Source organism: Anopheles stephensi, chromosome 2, assembly GCF_013141755.1.
Source record: "Anopheles stephensi strain Indian chromosome 2, UCI_ANSTEP_V1.0, whole genome shotgun sequence".
Lineage (NCBI taxonomy): Eukaryota > Metazoa > Arthropoda > Insecta > Diptera > Culicidae > Anopheles > Anopheles stephensi.
The window spans coordinates 50,650,479-50,667,435 of NC_050202.1; the positions used below are offsets into that span (position 1 = coordinate 50,650,479).

The 16,957-nt window shown below is 50.3% G+C and overlaps 1 protein-coding gene across 1 annotated transcript in view; it reads right to left on the bottom strand.

Moving 5' to 3' along the window:
• Positions 1–133: 133 nt before the first annotated feature.
• Positions 134–16,957, bottom strand: part of LOC118502567 (serine-rich adhesin for platelets-like) — an 82,185-nt gene continuing 65,361 nt past the window's right edge. The window contains exon 4 of the mRNA XM_036034888.1: positions 134–5,689. Within this exon, the coding sequence (XP_035890781.1) occupies positions 2,039–5,689 (3,651 nt within the window). The 3' untranslated portion in view covers positions 134–2,038. The remainder of the gene's footprint in view (positions 5,690–16,957) is intronic.

Genomic DNA, 16,957 nt, shown 5'->3' on the forward strand with positions numbered 1-16,957 from the left:
TTCCTTTACCGCACTTTGCTCACGTGTTGTTGTACGAATCCGTTACAAAAGTTTAAATTTAAAAAATATTTTCGGATCACTCTCTCGGCCAACAGAACACACGGGTGAGAAGAATACACAACACAATGTTCAATTAAATATTTGCAGTAATTCTGTCTGATTTTTATTACTCGTCTTCCGCTCGTCGTGTTTTGTAATTTTGTTCTTTTCGCTAGGGTTTATCACCATCAGTGGCGCGCCGTTTCAGGAACGGAAGCAAGGGGAGCCAGCAGCCATCATATCATGATTGGTTCCTTTGCTAGCTCTGCCCAGCTCTTGTTTGCTGCTCTTCTTTTTTTTTAAATGCTAGTGGTGATGCTTCCTTGTTTTGTTTTTCCTCTTGCATCCTGCGCCATTTTTCCTTCTACAAACCTATATTTACACCTTAATTTTGTTAGGTTTTCTGTTTTGTTTGTATATATATATATATCGTTTTATGTATATTTATAGATCAATAAATTACTCTTTTTTGTTCTTTTCGCTTACTCGAACACGAACGCTACTACTACAGCTAGCTGAAGATTATACACCCGGGGCTCTCTCTCCCTTTTGGCTAAGGGAAGCCACCGGTCCTTTGTTGCCCGGTTTTCTTCTCTTCTCCCCATTACTTAAAACCATGCATTGCAAAGTCCCTCGGCTTTTGCCACCATTTCTTCCCCAACGAGTGCACAGACGGGGGGACAACAATTTAGCTCCACGGCGACGCGCTCTACACCAACATCAAATGTTCAAACCTCAAAATCGATTCCGCTCTCAGCCCAGATTGTTTTTTGTTTTTTACTAAACGTTTAAATTGTCCCGTTGTTGTTGCGGATTCTACTCTTTGCACTACCACCATGTATACAACATATATAATATTTAATCTCGCTCGTTCGTGTTTCGACCCACTTTTTTTTTTAATACATCACTTCGATTGTTTTCGATTTTGAATTACCGTGCTACTACTGCTACTCAAACAACCCTTGTTTTTGTTGTGTTGAGTTGCTGTTAATGCTTTTAAATGATTTAAATTTTCCGTTTTGCTGGGTTACTCTCGCTCTGGTTGCGTTATTGCGCATAAAAACAATAAAACGAAACAACAAGTTTGTTTTTGTCCCACTTCGATAAAAGAAGAAAAACAGTACACGGCCACACCATTAACACTATTATCTCGACCACACACAAATTGACACATTTTTCTGGTCTTGCACATTTTGTCCTACTCTCCGCCAAGCTTCAGGGGCCGGGAGGAAGTTCCGCCAGTTGGAAAAGGGAATTTAAACCCGATACACAAGACGTGTAAGGACTAGAATAGAATAATCGGCTTGTAATGTGAGGAACGGAAGGAGAGGACGCCCGGATCCAACTTCCTTTTAAGAAAGCAAAATGTTGATGTTAAGAAATTGACAGGAGGAGGACGCTCGGCAGAATCTCACAATCCCTCCCCCTACCCGCCAGGAAACGTTACGGATTTATACGGTTGATGATTGTAGTTGCGGCTGGATGGCGATGGTGACGGCGACTTATGGCACAATCATTTACACACCAAAAATACTGTTTTCCGTTACGCCGTTTGGCCCGTCCGTACAAAGCGTACTCTGGAGGAGAGATCGACCGAGTGCGCACACATTTGCTAACCGAATCGTTCTAGTGATCTAGTAGTCTGTTACTAGCTGCCTACTCTTCGTACACTTTGTTGACGCAACACCTGATAGTAGTAGTAGTGGTAGTGGTAGTGGTGGTGATTGACAGTGGACGACAGCGCGTAGTAAGTAGCAGAAGCTTCACTCAAATCCCTAACATTTCTAGTATCCCGAATCGGCGTGGCCGATCCCTGTACTCCTTCTTATAACCTAACCTTCCCCACACCCCCTTCTAGCAGCTATAAGGAACCATTACACGCATACACACAAGCACGCATTGCACAGCCATCTTCGAATCATCGTCCGGCGAGTCAGCGTGCCGATCCACGCCGATGCACCGGTGCGGTTGTGGTGGTGGTGGTCGTACCCGTTCAATACTAACTGCCGACCATGATGTGGGTCGTGAACGAATCCATCTCGTTGTCCCCACACACCACCTTACTCGGACCCTCGAGCATGGGACCCTTCAGCCCCAGCACGTCCACATGATCGCCCGTGTTGAACGAACCGATCTTGTAGCAGCCCGGAAACATATCGTACAGCTCGTGCGTGGTGCCGAGATCCATGTCCAGGTACGCAAACTCCCAGCAGCTCGAGCCACCGATCGTGCTGCTGCTGCCGGTGCTGCCGTGCTGATGGAAGTGGTTGCTGTGATGCTGCTGCTGGTGATGCTGATGCTGATGATGGTGCTGGTGGTAGTGTTGCAGGGCGGAGGCACAGGATGAGAGCAGTGGAGAGGAGGCCGCACTGCTAAGCGTCGTCAGATGGCTAATGTCTGGCCGTGCGCTACTATTGCTGCTGGTAAGCGTCGTCAGCGAGGTTAGTGTGGTGGTCGAGCTGGGCGAGATCGATCGTTCGTGTTCGTCACTGCCCGCGTCGGCTACCGTGGCGGACGGTGCTGCCGGTACGGTAGGATCGTCCACCACATCACCTTCCGTCGAGGTCGCACCCTCCATATCGACGTCCGTATCAACTTCGCACTTTCCCGGCGAGGAAGAACCCGCGCCGGACGAACCATTTGTACTGTTGCCACTGGTGCTGGAGGAGCTGTTACTGCTGCTACTGCTGCTACTGCTGCTGCCGCTACTGGAGCTGGAACCGTTTCCCGTGCCCTCACTCGCCACGCTACCATCGGCACGTGCTAAGGCATCGGCCCCAACACCACCACCATTCGGTCCAGATCCATTAGCATTACTCCCGTCACTGCCGGACGCATCGGCACTGCCGGAACTCACCGAACCACCGGCGATACCTTCCTCCTGCGATGGCACGGACGAGGAAACCGTTGGGGAGGAAGTGGACGGTAACGAGCCGACGCCCTCATCACAGCTAGCTGTAGCATCGACGATTACATCGACGACGGTCGAGGATGACGGTGCACTGCCGCTACCACCGCTACTGGTGCTGCCATGGTCGTCATCGACTACCACCGGAACCGGTCCGGTAGGGGACGTTACGAACAGATCGCTACCGTTCAGCGGATCCAGCGCCGACTGGGACGATAAGCTTAGCACCGAACCCCAGTTGATCGGCCCGTTCGCATCCGTCTCGAGGTGATGATGGTGATGATGGTGGTGTAGCTGCTGCTGCTGCTCATCCTGCTGCTGCTGCTGTTGATGGTGAAGGTGATGATGATGGCTGTGAATGGCTGCTAGCTGCTCGTAGGTACTGCTGGAAGTACTGCTGCTTGTACTGCTGGTATTACTGCTAATATCACTGCTACTGGAACTGCTACCGACATTGCCACCGTCACTGTCGCTGTCACTGCTGCTGCTGGTGGTACTACCGCCGTTGCTACTGTTGGCGGGGAGTTCAACCGAGGCGTTGCTGGCCGGACCGTTCGATGCAGGGAACGGAGTTGCCCGTCCCGATTGCGGATCCTTCAGCGGGTGCTGCGGATGACCACCGTTGGCGTTGGTAAGGTGCGGTGACATCGGATGTAGCTGGTGCTGCAGATGAAGGTGCTGATGTTGCTGCTGATGCAACTGTTGCTGCATTTGCTGCTGCTGCTGCTGCTGCTGCTGTTGCTGGTGTTGCTGGGACTGAGGGTGTGGATGGTGGTGATGATGCTGCAGGTGGTGATGGTGGTGGAGTGGGTGTAGCATGTGCTGTTGCGAGTGTTGCTGCTGGTCGTACGGCGATAGCTGCATCGTTATCGTGGAAGGATCACCGTATCCAGCGCCACCAGGACCACCTTGCGGTCGATTGGCGGGCGCTCCGAGCCGATTGCCGAAGTAATCTCCCGCGCCCGGCGTGCCGGTAGTGCTTGCCGGAGCGGGTGGTGCTGGTGGTGGTGGTGGAGGTGCCAGCGGAGACAGTTGATGATGCATGCCTGCATGCTGCTGTTGCTGCTGCTGCTGCTGCTGTAGATGGTAATGGTGTTGCTGGTGTTGCTGGAAATGCTGCTGCTGCTGCTGTTGATGGTGTTGGCTGAACTCTTTGTTCTCATTGTCGATCTCTCGCTCGATCGACTTCAGCGTGTTGCATATTAGCACCGATCGGTACAGCGACTGGTCCGACGCTTGTCGGAATCGGGCCAGCTTAAACATGGACAGGTTCATCATCTTCAGCCGGCGCTCCTTGTAGCACTGCTTGTTGCTGCAGGACATGTTGCGTCCGTCGCAGCATCGCTTCAGATGATGAGGTCGCGCACCGGGCATAACGCCAGGCGCACCGAAAGGTCCCTGTTGCTGCTGCTGCTGCTGCTGTTGCTGCTGCGGCTGCTGCTGCTGTTGGGCTCCCATCGGTATGGCCGGATTCATAGGACCGGGAGAACCACCCGCTCCTACTCCAGCTGCTGCCGCCGCATTGCTGTAGTTGGCTGAACCGAGCTCAAAGTAGCTCTTACCATTCTCCGCACAGCGGATCGTTTGCTGCGAGGTGGGCGCTTCGTACGGTGGCGAGTAGTAACCGTGCTGGGCCCAACCGTACCCCCGATTGGCGTACTGCTGTGCACCATTGTTCGCTGCACCGGTGCGCGCACAGTTTTGGTACGGTTCGGGGAAGTAGCCCGGTTTCGGGTAGGCCGGACTCGCGTATCCTGCCCCAGCGATGGAAGCCACCGTTGTGCCACGGTTCGGTGAGCAGGGATAGCGCATCGACGAGTAGCCGGGCAGGATCGTTTCGTCGTCATCGAAATCATCCTCGAAATCATCGTCGTCGTCATCGAGATCGTCCGCTACTAGCAGCGTGGTGGCTAGCGTCGATCGCGTACTGTCGGACGCACTGCCCCACGCCTCACCAGGGACGGCAACTGCCTGCAGCTTGCTGATGCTATCCACAATTGGCTCACAGTTCCAGGCCGTTTCGCCCGGGACGGCCACCGCTTCCAGCTTCGCGATTGCGTTCTCCTCCGGCTCGGCCGGTAATGGAGCGGTCAGCAGAATCGGTGCCGTTGGGCTCAGGATCGTCGGGGCAGCGGTAATGAAGGGACTACTGACCGTGATACTGCTATTGCTGCTGCTGCTAGTTGTGCTATTACTACAAGCGTTGCTTATGCTACTATTACTCTCGGGCGCCGTCGTGGCGCTAGTGGTTGTACTAATGCTGCTGCCATTACAGCTTTCATCCTCCTTCTCCGCAGCGGCCGGAGTGGATGGCTGTTCTTGTTGGTGTGCGGGGGCAAGACCTCCATTGGGGTCCTGCTGCTGCTGCTGCTGCTGCTGCTCCAGGTCGTCATCGTATCGAGGACTCTTGCAAGCTTTAATACCATCGTTCTCGTCTCGTTCGGAACTTTCGTGTCGCTGGTGCTGTTCCGGTTGGACCGGGGACATTTCCGGGGACGTTTCTTGCTGTACCACCACGTCGACGATCATGTCACTGTCTGTGGACTGTGCGACCGGTGCGACCGGTGCGATGATGCTGGTAGAAATTTCGTCGTATTTGCGCTTGTTGCCACACAGCGTCGTACTGTTGGTGGTGGTGCTGTTGCCACTGTTGGCAGTGCTAATGGTGGTGCTGACAGGCATACTGGTGACAGCCGTGACCGTGGTTGCTTCCGTATCTTGACCCATTTTTAGTGTTGAATGCTGCAAGAGAAAGAAAAAGAGAAAAGAGGAGACGGGTTATTGAAAGTGCATACAACGTTTAATATATAAACGATTCTTGATAATATTTTGGACTAGAAAGGCTTAAGACTGTCAAACGATTTGAGAAGACCATCAAGCAGGTAAAGCTATGATTTGACAACAGAGAAGGCTTGTAAGATTGTATGCCTGGAGATCAACAGAGCTTCAACCACCAATCGGCTCAACGCATACAAAAAAAAACCTGTTGAAGTCCATATATAGACCCCAGTAACACACTTCATACTGTAAATCAATTACTACTAGGTGCATAAAACACACACGCAACGCAAACTCAATCAATCAATAAACCCATCAAACAAAACCGGAATGAATGAAAAGCCGCCCGACAGAACGATCATGAATGAATGGCGAATTTCGCCCTCACCCAAAACGTGCAATAATCACATAAATTAGCCAAACGGGGCGCGCGATAAACGATCATAAAAATCATATGGTGGGGTGTGTGTTCCACCGTTTACAACCAGCGTCTTCTCTTATCCAACCCGAACGTAATGGCAGGAGACGCAGTCACAGAAAGAGCTATTCTCGGCTTCCCTTGCCCGAAACTCTTTCCTGCTACCCAAGTCGAAGTTCGAAGCGCATCAATAATTGCGGCCGCGTTTTTTTTTTTGGTTTGTTTTGTGTTTTTTCCTTTCATTAGCATAATAAACCCATGATGGCGAGTCCACGGCAACTACGGTCCGGGGGTCATATTTCGCTAATTGAACGATTGGCAAACGGCTTTTATTGGACCTTTCCCTTCAACAGGTAGGTGGTAGCGGCAGCATCTTCGGGGTAGCATCATTGACGGCTACTGCTACTGATTCATTAATGGAGATTTTGTGGTTGAAATAGAATCTCGTGTTTAGAGGCAACATATTTTGTACTTCCTTTTTTGTTTTAGTTCTAACGTCCTTAAAGAGACTTCGACTCCTGAGGAGCCTCCCGTTGAAGTAGAATTAAACCAAGAAATAAAGCACACACACACACACAACGCCTCACTAGGAATAGGCTTCGGCTGGGAAATGCACGTAGTCATCGTCGTCTGCGCTACTTTTCTTGTGCCCGTTTGATCAATCACACACGACGAAAGCTGCGAGCCCAACCCCACCACCGACAAATTGCCGTCTAGTCTAATAACATAAAGCACGTAGTAGCTTTTTAGGGAAAATCGTTTTAACCTTCCCGGCAACGAAAGGAGAGCAGAATGAGCCCCTGTGATTGAGGGAAAAAGCTTTCGCTCTTCTACTAGAACCTATGGCCATGCCCGGTTCTGACAGCATGGCGAGAGTCACGCGATCTTACGCACGCCATCGACCAAAGACTACCAAAGAACAGTTCCCAGCAACAACAACAAAACCTAATCTGTTGGGTGTTGGAAGAAATAGAGAATAAAAAAAATGTATAAAAATACATCCACAGCATTCCACTTCTACGGGCTTTAAAAATACAAGTATGAAAGCATATCGGCGAGGTTTCCCGTTAAAAATAGACGAAAACTAAAACTGGTGTGTTGTGCTGGCTTGCGAATGACGTATGGTCGTTGTATCAAAAGCGTCAGGATTTTTTGCAGAGGGCAGGTTCAATTTCTTGAGGACTGCTGATAGATCTTAAAGGATCTTCTCCCTCCAATCTGGCTAGCGACGCGGCAAGGACCTTCTAAACACCCGAGTAGTGTTAGGAAAATTATAGCGCCCTACATAAGACCTCCACGCTCCCCCCCCAGAACCACGCTGACTCTACACCAGCAGGCAGGCAGGCAGGCAGGGGCCGGGGGGTTTTGTTTTCCGAAAACGGTTTCTTCACACGACCCCGCGGCACGACTGCTGTTTTCCATCGGATCGGTGGTCCGTTGCGTGACCTGTTTAGGTGTGTTCGTTGTTGTTTCGTTGTGTGCTTCTCTTCCTTTTGGTTCGACAAAACAACAAACGCAAGCACAAGATTGCGTGTCGGCACGGGCGGCGTACAAAAGAAGCGTACGTTTCGCCGAGCGACCAAGACGTCGACGGCGTGCATGGCGAGGTCATCGAGCCAGTTCTTCTTTCACTGCTCTCTCAAGCGACCCGGAGCTCTGGCGTCGAAGGAATGGCGTCGCCAAAATTCTTTCCACGATACCACCCACGCACGCGGGTGAGGTCGGCGTCATCATTGCTCCCCCGTCTGCGGGATTGTATTTGTGAAGGGGGAAGTTTTTTTTTTGGCGTGTTACTCAAAGACCTCACACATCCTACCAGATTAGTGGGGAACATTTGAATGGTGCTAGCAACGAGTAGCCTTGTGCTCCAAATGTGCTAGGTAGAGCAGAAGGCACAGCGCATGTTGCTCGAAATGTTGGTAAAATTGGATACTAAAAGATTCTGAATAAAAGCCCTCGTTCTTAACGTATCCGCTAGAACTAGATGAAGTTTTCGCGCGCAAAGTAGTTGTTTCTTTGGCACATATTGGAGGAGAGACCTCTCACCCTCTCGGCACACTGTTTATCTTTGCCGGAACGCGCCGAAAACGCGATCGCGGGTGGGATAATTTTATCTTCTGCCACAAACCACCATCCCAACTCCCAACGATCCTTGGAGGTTGGGTTGTTGTTGGCGCATCGGCGCACCAGAAAGCGTCCGAACGATCGACCAAATACCCGCGCGCAGTCGCACTGAGACTGTTGACGGCGATCGCAAGCATTCTTGAAGCACGCGCGCATCTAAAAATGGGTAAAATCGGGTCCCATATATTGCCCCATGTCCAGACATTCTGAGAGTGCGGTGATTCGATGATGAGGATTCGTGATAAGGATTGTTCAGGGAATTTGAATATTCCCAGACGTTGATGACGAAAAGTCCACCAGGTCCAGATCCTCCATGAAGAGAACCTCTCTCCCTATCTCTCTTCCATTCAATCAGGGTTTGGGGGGTTGCGCTTTCTGCTTTCTTTTCCACATACACTCACACACAAAACATAGTGGAAAAACATTCACACAATGGTGAAAGACGCGCGCGCCCGACGAGCGATCGCCAGGGTGAGATCGCGATCAAGCACGCGAGAAGGAGCGGCGCGCGCGGCACGGGAAATATAAAGCCACCGCCTAACTCCCCCTCCCTTCCATCCCCGCTTTCTTCCTCTGCTTCTCTTTCATCCCCCACCACCAACATCATTACGCACGTCACCCCGACGTCTTCGCGAAGGGGGTGCACCACACAACACCAGAGCGCTTACAAACGGCGTTGCTATAGCAACCTGACGGGCAGACAGCACAAAAAAACAAGGGAGGCCGAGAAAGATTATTAAACTCTTCTCGTAAAAAGGGGGTGGAAAAGAAAAATAGTTAACGGGTTTTTCTTGGCCCGAGCTCTTGGTTTCTCATACACTTGAGGGTTGGGTACCCCCTTGACCGCTCGCGATCTCTCTCTCGTTCTCTCTGTTTCTCTTTGGTAGCTTTTTTCCTTCTCTCTTCTACGATCGGTTACTTCGGTTGCTATAGTTTCCAACAAGGGAGCTTTCTTGGCTTCATCGCGATCGCGTTTTCCCATCAAATGTGTGTGTGTGCGAATGGGAGTGGGGGGGGGGGGTATATGATGATGCACAAGCGAAGGGATCCCTTCGCCACACGATCGTTGCCTTCTTCATGGTAACAGTTCATCTACACCAACCCCCCCTCCCGTCTTCACCCAACCCACCTCCTTCACCCCATTAGCACGATGGAATAGTGGAATGGAAAAATAGCGCAAAAAGCAACACGCCACACGGCGAAACGGCGTACGAAAAGGCAGCCCCGGATAAACCAAAGACGAGACGGACTGAAGAAAATGTAACCCCCCCTGCGAGAAAGAGGGAGAGAGAGCGAGCGAGAGAGTGTGGGCATTTATGTAAGCAGGCACAGTCATGGAAAGAGATGCAATATCGCGTCGTGCAAGATATTGCGAGGCCGTTTCTTTGAGCCCCCCCCCAACAATATCATCGTCTTCAGCGTGGTGGTGTTTCTCTTGAAATTAACTTTTGATGAAGGCTCGCATTTTTTTCTTCATCATATTTTCCCAACACGATCACAGCGAGAGAGAGAGAGAGAGAGAGAGAGAGAGAGAGAGAGAGAGAGAGGGAGAGAGAGAGAGGAGTTAGACTCCAACAATAGCGCTGGGAGCATTCGCGTTGTCTTGAAGTTGCGGAGGTCTTAATGAACTAAGCCAAAAAAACAAAACAACGCACTCAGACGGAAACAAGGGAAGGGGGAGGGGTAGTTGCGTTTTCTTGGGGTGGTGATGGGCGAGTGGATTGCAGATTGCAAGTTTTGGCGTGTCGTTTTGTGTGTCGGCAAACGTTGCGCGACAGATACTCGGGGTTCAGCTGAAGTCGGGTTGATATAATGTGAGATTTAAGCATTCTGGAGCATTTGAAAAAGCATACAGTGTGTGGGACTCTCCCGGGAAGCTGAATTCCTTTTTCCCGACACCTGCTAATGCGTGATCCTGCCACCTTCGATATCTGTTCAAGATTCTTCAGAATTCTTGGCCTGCCGCAATACTCGTAGCTGGAATATATTCGGATGAGTTCTCGTTGCCCGGCAGTGGCGGATCAAGCTCTGTGAAGGTTGGACACCCCTAACATATCGAATCGGCTGCCAGAATCGGTGCCAAAGGCCAGATGGAGACTTTATACGAGGGCTCTTCGTAAAGTTCGCGGTCCTCTAAATGATCGAGACACTCAGGACCTTAGAGCCTGCTACGCCTCTGTCTAGAAAGCTGCCTGGTCCCAAACATTTGCATAGTTTGATCCACTCCCGATACCCGCTCCTGTCTTGCGAAGTTCTCAACTCTATTGCTGTAACACCACCTGTTTCAGGTTCTTATTTCAGCTTTCACACATTTTGCAACCAATCGTTCAATGCACTTGTTTCCACAGTTGCACTTATAAATGACGACAAAAATGCTCCACTTTTTGAATGGAAATTATTCATTCTACTGTTGACTTTTTTTTACAAAAACACATCAACACGAGCGAAGTCTAACGACACAGAGTCTCTCCAAGCTGACGACCAAAGCTGTTTCTTTTAATGTAATTATTTAAATTTTTTGCCACTCCATTTGTATTGAGCCACATCGCAAACTTATCAACCAAAACCGCCAAAAGGATGCACCAGCCCACGCTTCGCATCTTCCCTCCCGACCCAAACACAAACACAATCATAACAAACGCACACATCACACAACACTCGCGTCATAAGCGTTGGGCGATGCAATGGCCGCTTATCAAGACTCTACTGTTGCGATCATCAGACGGCAATCAAAACAACTTACAGCATAACCGCCGCCGACTGGATGTTCTATGATGCACATTGAGCCGAAGGACAGTTTCCGGCGATGGCAGGCTGCTGGTGGCAGCAGTCACAGGATAACCGAGTTGCACACGTCGTCAAACAGGCGATGCACCGACAGTAATGCACCGGCACCGAACACACACCGGAATTGCACATTCAGAAGTTTCGTACACTGGGCACCAGCACATACATTGAACCGCTTTGGGCAGGTAAATGCGTGATGTTTTAGGACACTGGACAAGTTTAGACGGCACAGAATATACACAACATAAGTTGTGCCCAACCAAAACTCGCCACACGAAATAAGCGAACAAATAACGAAACGAACAAAAACCGCTTAAAACACTTTACACACCAATGTTTCACACAGATATTTCTTTAGCTAACTTTTCTATTTAAGATTGTTTGCACTAAGCATCAAGGCTTTTCATTTTCCACACACAACCACAGTACGTCGTTTTTTTTTTTGTATTTAAAACAAGTGATTGCACTTCTATGAAAACGCGCGCCAGTAATCGAGCGCAGACGAAAAGATCGAACTACGCGCCGTGGTTCGCGTTAGCGCGCTGAAAGATTGTACGTGCGTACCGTTGGAACGCCGGCGAGGTAAAACTTGCCGAAGCGCGTTCGAAACTTCCAGGAAGCGCCGCCATTCGTTCGGGCACAGTGTGCGAGAGCCAAATGCACGCGCTACGCTCTCGGAGAGAGAAAACGAACGAGCGCGAGAGAGCGAACGAACGTACAAGCGAGCGCTGACAACAAAAGGAACGCGCTCGTCGCACGCATACACCCTATCCGACCGTACCGTGCACACACCTATACACCCAGGCGACGCTGCAGTACTATTGCGAGAGCTGTCATTTGAAGCAACATCGAAAAGGGAAAAAAATGGAAGCACAAAAAAAAGGACGACGATAAAGAAGGTCTTGCACACAGCGGCACTCAAGCATTCCAACGACAAGGAAACGTGGAAAGAGAGGAAAAAAAGAGGGAAATAGGGAAATGTACCTCGTCGGTCGCCGGATAGCGACCTTTCGTCGGGGTCTTCTAATCCTCTTTTGGGACCACGCCAGGCTGGGCAGGATCGAAAACGATCGAAAGGCAGAGGAGACCGCTCCGACCGATCGCCCACAGTGAGTGGGACGGGAGAAGAACCCGGCAAAGCAAAGAAAAAAAAGGTGAGTTTTGGGAAAATAAACACGTTTTTCCTGGTGGCCCATACGTGCGTGTGTGTGTGTGCGGGTGTACAGAGAACATGCAAAGGATCATCAACGGTCCCTACGCGTATCCTTCTAAAGGTACCCAGGTAAGTGGAGAAAACAGTCCTCAGCAATTCGAGAATCCTTCCTTCCAACGGTCATGGCGCGTCAGGTAAACGCAACGAGGACTGATGGGATGGTGTGCGTTTGAAAATCTTGCTGCACCAAATTTTTGTTTATATCCGTCGGTCACGAGCATGGTTTTATTCGTGGCGGCATTCGCAGGGAAACATGGTCCAAAACTCCCGCCAACCGGTGGTCTGATGGGTTGCTTATCGGCGTATGAAGCGCAACGCTGGGCATGGCACCTGACGCAAGTCTGTGTTTTGGTGGTGAGCAATTGCGCAAATGGTAGTTGTGCGATACTTTCGAGTCCCTTGATCCTTGATCGGGAATACAGGGGATGAATGCAGGTGAAGGTTTGTTCTCGTTCTCATTGTACTTCTAGCTCATGTTGCTTTGCGCTACACGATTGTTATTGTTTTGATTGCAATTTAACTTTTGACATTTATTGGGAATTGATCTAGTATTTATCGCATGTGCAAGTTTATGCACATCCTCAGGACATCCAATTTGAAAATCAGGAGTAAATATTTGTCCTCAGAATTTCTGATCACCGAATATTTCCTCAGATTTATTCCCAATAATTACAGTTTCTTTTGTGCAATATCATAAGCAGCTCCAACTGACTCACTAGATAATCAAACTCCAGCAGCTAGACGTAGATCACGCACTGCAACGATCTGATGTCTGAGATTGTGCATCTTTTGCCCGCCAAAATCCCTTTAACTCCTACGTGGTCCTACTTAGGTCCAACCACCCATCCGTTGGATCATCGGGGAACGTCTGTCACGCATCAAGAGGTCACTCTCCAAAGAAAGGACTCCTGTTATGCTCTATCCCACCTCCCCCTTATCCAAGATCCTTGTTCTGTGTCTCGCCGAAGCCCACGGATGCACATGTACGCTCTCGCAATCCAATCCCACCCCCAAAGGAAGTGGCAAATAGGCACAACAACAAAAAAAAGCAACCCTCTCCGCTGAAAAGGTTGCGTATTTTCGGGTAGGTTTTTTGTTGTTGTTGGTCCTCGCAGAGAGATATCCACCAGCTCCGAGCTTAGAATCCGTAGGGGTGAGCGAAGGTGGCCGGATTTTGTGCGGCGGACAAACAACAAAACATGGACAGAAATATGAGGCAAACGACGAAATTCGCTGGCTCTAGGATGAAAAGGCGTACACGCGTCCGCGGGATCCGGAGACACGAAGGCCACCCGACGACGATCTAGACCACGCGCAGAAGAGTGGTGCCAGAGTGTGGCGTCCGGACGGAACGGGGGGGAGATTCAGGGTGTCCGATCTGAATTGGATAGGGTAAGGCGCAAAGTCAGAAAAAGAGGAACGACGAAGGCGACGGATGGAACGACGGTGAAGTTTGTGTGGATGTTTTATATTCCGGTTTGGTGCTTCGAAACGCTTCGTTTCGGGCAATTCCACCGCTGCTCCACCTTGACAGGTTGTGTGCCGTGCTTCGTGCAACACATCCGCCATCCGCCGTTCGCTCTGATCAGCGCTCACATCCAACCTCCAACTAAGTATGCGCCATTCTGCCCCAATATGAGTTCCTGTGCTCCCTGTGTCTAGTGTGCTGGGTGCTCACGAAACACTTTTGGACCATTTTCCACATCCACCAACGGCATACATATCTCATGGGGCTTTCAGAGGTTTCGAGTTTTTCTTCCGCCGAGTCGCCGAGGCTCGGGAACGGGCATTCGAAAGGGCATCACACACACGCACACCAGGTAGGTAGGTGGGTAGGCGAAACAGTGTGTGCATTGTTGATACACTACCCACTATTGCTCCGGCTGGGAGCGCCGAGGATTCGAATCCGACACCGAGGAAAACATTCCAATCCTCAGCGGAAGGACGCATCGCACGGCCTGCTGTGTGTGCGAGCAGGCGAGAAGCAATAGTGAGAGAGCGAGAGCCAGCACCAAGAGCATGTGTCACCCGTACGCGCGCGGGTGAACGCAACCAGGACGGCAAGATGCGGGATGAGTTTTGAAGCTACAAAAACCCATCACCCTTAACGAGGACGAACGGGCGAACGTGTACCGTGAAAGGGAGAAGGAGAACGAAAGATAACCTAAACCCCCAGCCTGCACATCCTGTTCTGCTTCGTTCGCTCGCTCGTTCCCTCGACGCTTACTCGACTAGAAAACAACCCCAAAAATAATGCGAATCAAGGGAGGAAAAAAACATCTCCCCATCTCCATCTCTTTCACGCACACACGCACATCGAGCTGGTGGCATTCGGTCGCTTCTCGCTTCGGCTTGCATACGAACCGAAAACCATCAACGCAAGCAAACGGGGCACAAACGGGGACGAGGGTTCAAAAAGGAAGAGAGATTTGACAGCAGCACGCAAGCGAGCACCATCGGAGTAGGCATCTGTCAAAAAAAAACTTCCACACCATTCGACGAGCGAGATGGACGGTGCGTGTGAGCGAGATGCGTTGCGTATTGAGGTGTAACAACAACAACAGCACAGCAAAAAATCCTCTACCACATTGGATGCTCTCTCTCTCTCGCTCTTGCTTTAAAATACCGCAATGGTTGGAGTTTTATGCCCTGCTCACTCGTCGTCGTTGTTGTTGCGCTTTGCGCTATCTCGATTAACACAGGGCTCTGAGCAAGCAGCAACTGCAGCGCTTTTGAAGCTAAAACGCTCGCACGGTCGTCGACTACTCTTCCCCGCTCGTTTCACCCCATCCGTGTCCTCGCTCTTCCTTCACAAACCAATCCATCGCACCATCTCTGGGCCTTCTGCGCGTACAGGCAGCAGCAAAAAAGCGGCACACACACAGCCCATGTGGAACCAAGGGGATGAAAAGTGGCATAGGGTGAGAGCCGGTGTGTGGTGTGTGTACGGCAAATGAAGGGAAAACGCGAGTGTCAGCTGTGTGTGGATGGTTTCGAAGAGGGTAGCGAGCAAGGCAGGTAGGGGCTGGGTCGGGACAGAGGGGTAGCCGCACGAGGAATGAAGCAACGACGACACGATTCGATCGCGGCAGCAGCAGCGGCAGCGGCAGCAGAAACTAGCCAACGACGAGTGGCTGCGGGAATCGAAGTTCCACGGAACGGAACAGTGCCGCGTTGTGTATGTCAAGGGGGCTTGAAGCAATGTGCGCGGGGCAGTACAATCGCACCGGAGCCGAACACCGGAGTGTTGCTCTCTGCTGGTGTGTCCGCCTTTGGTATGCGGCACACTCGAATTCGATACTTTCCGGTCAAAATGAAGCATTCGTCGCGAAGGCAGGAAGTTTTCGGTTCGGGAAAAATAATACTTTGTGCTGCATTTAGATTTGGTGACAGCTTCAACACTTGTTTTAAATGTAAGATTCAAACAAATCGATACATTTTACATTTTAGAGTAAAAATTATGTGCGAGAAAAGAATGCAAAGTTTTATTTAAAAAATACTATTAATCGAAATAAGTCTATCAAAAATAGGATAATTTAAAATAATATCATTTAATTGAATTTTTGCTTCAAAACTAAGTAAAACTTCATAATAAACACGAATTTCTTAACATATTTCCATTTCATCAAAAGGCAGCGATTTTAAAACTAAGAAAAGTAAAAATATATTTCAAAAAAGAAGCTAAAATGATAAAGCATCTAAATATTTAGTTTTCTTTACTGAAATTCTAGCCTGAGAATAAAAATATGTGCAATATTTGATGTTAATGTCCTGGGTGAAAATAATTTCATTTGTTTTCATTTTTCAATTTAGTAAAATAATATATTTGCTTTTGAAAATCTTTTAAACAGTGTTAAAAATAAATAGTCTAAAAAAAATCTTTGGTAAAATTTTCAATAAACGTTTGATGTAAAAATTTTGACCACCGGCAAGGTGCACCCAACGCCCAACTGTGCCAGAGCCCTTGGTGTGCTGCGGTGTGCCGTTCACAACAGTGTGCACATAGCACAGCGCACCGAACACACCGAGCACCGAGCACACCGGACCGACCACAGAGCGAGACCGGGGCGCGCACACAACACACAACACGAACAAAGCGAACGAACGGCAACGCGAACGATCGATGGCGGATACGGAGTGAGCGTTTCCCGCACCGACCGTTTTTCTGCGCCCCTGCCTTCTCTTCTGGTTCGACCCGTTTGCTGCTTCTTTCTACCGCTCTGCTGCTGCCGCTGGTACGCTGGTCGGCCGTAGCGCTCGAGAGCTGATGCTATTTTACCAATGGCTGCCAATGTTGCCATCAACTTCAAGCGCTGGTGCTGCTGCTGCTGCTCCGTGTGCGCGCTGTTTTCCTGCACAACCAGTCAGCCAGCCAGCCCAGCCAGCCCGTCAGCCAGCCCAGCCGTTGTTCGCCCTTCTCGCGGCGAACGACCACCGGTAACACACAAGCGAAGCAGGGGCAAAAGCGGAAAAAGAAACAGCAGCCGTGGCCTCATCATCAGCGAAACGTAGGAGGCGATTGCGTGCGGCCGGTTGGGGGAGGGTGGCACTGGGTGCCGGGTGCACACACGGGGAGGACGGAGAGACCTCGACCGAAGCGAACGAACCGCTCGATGCCGACAACGACGACGACGACGACGACGACGACGATGATGATGGCTTCGAGCGCTAGTGAAACACACCGCACAAA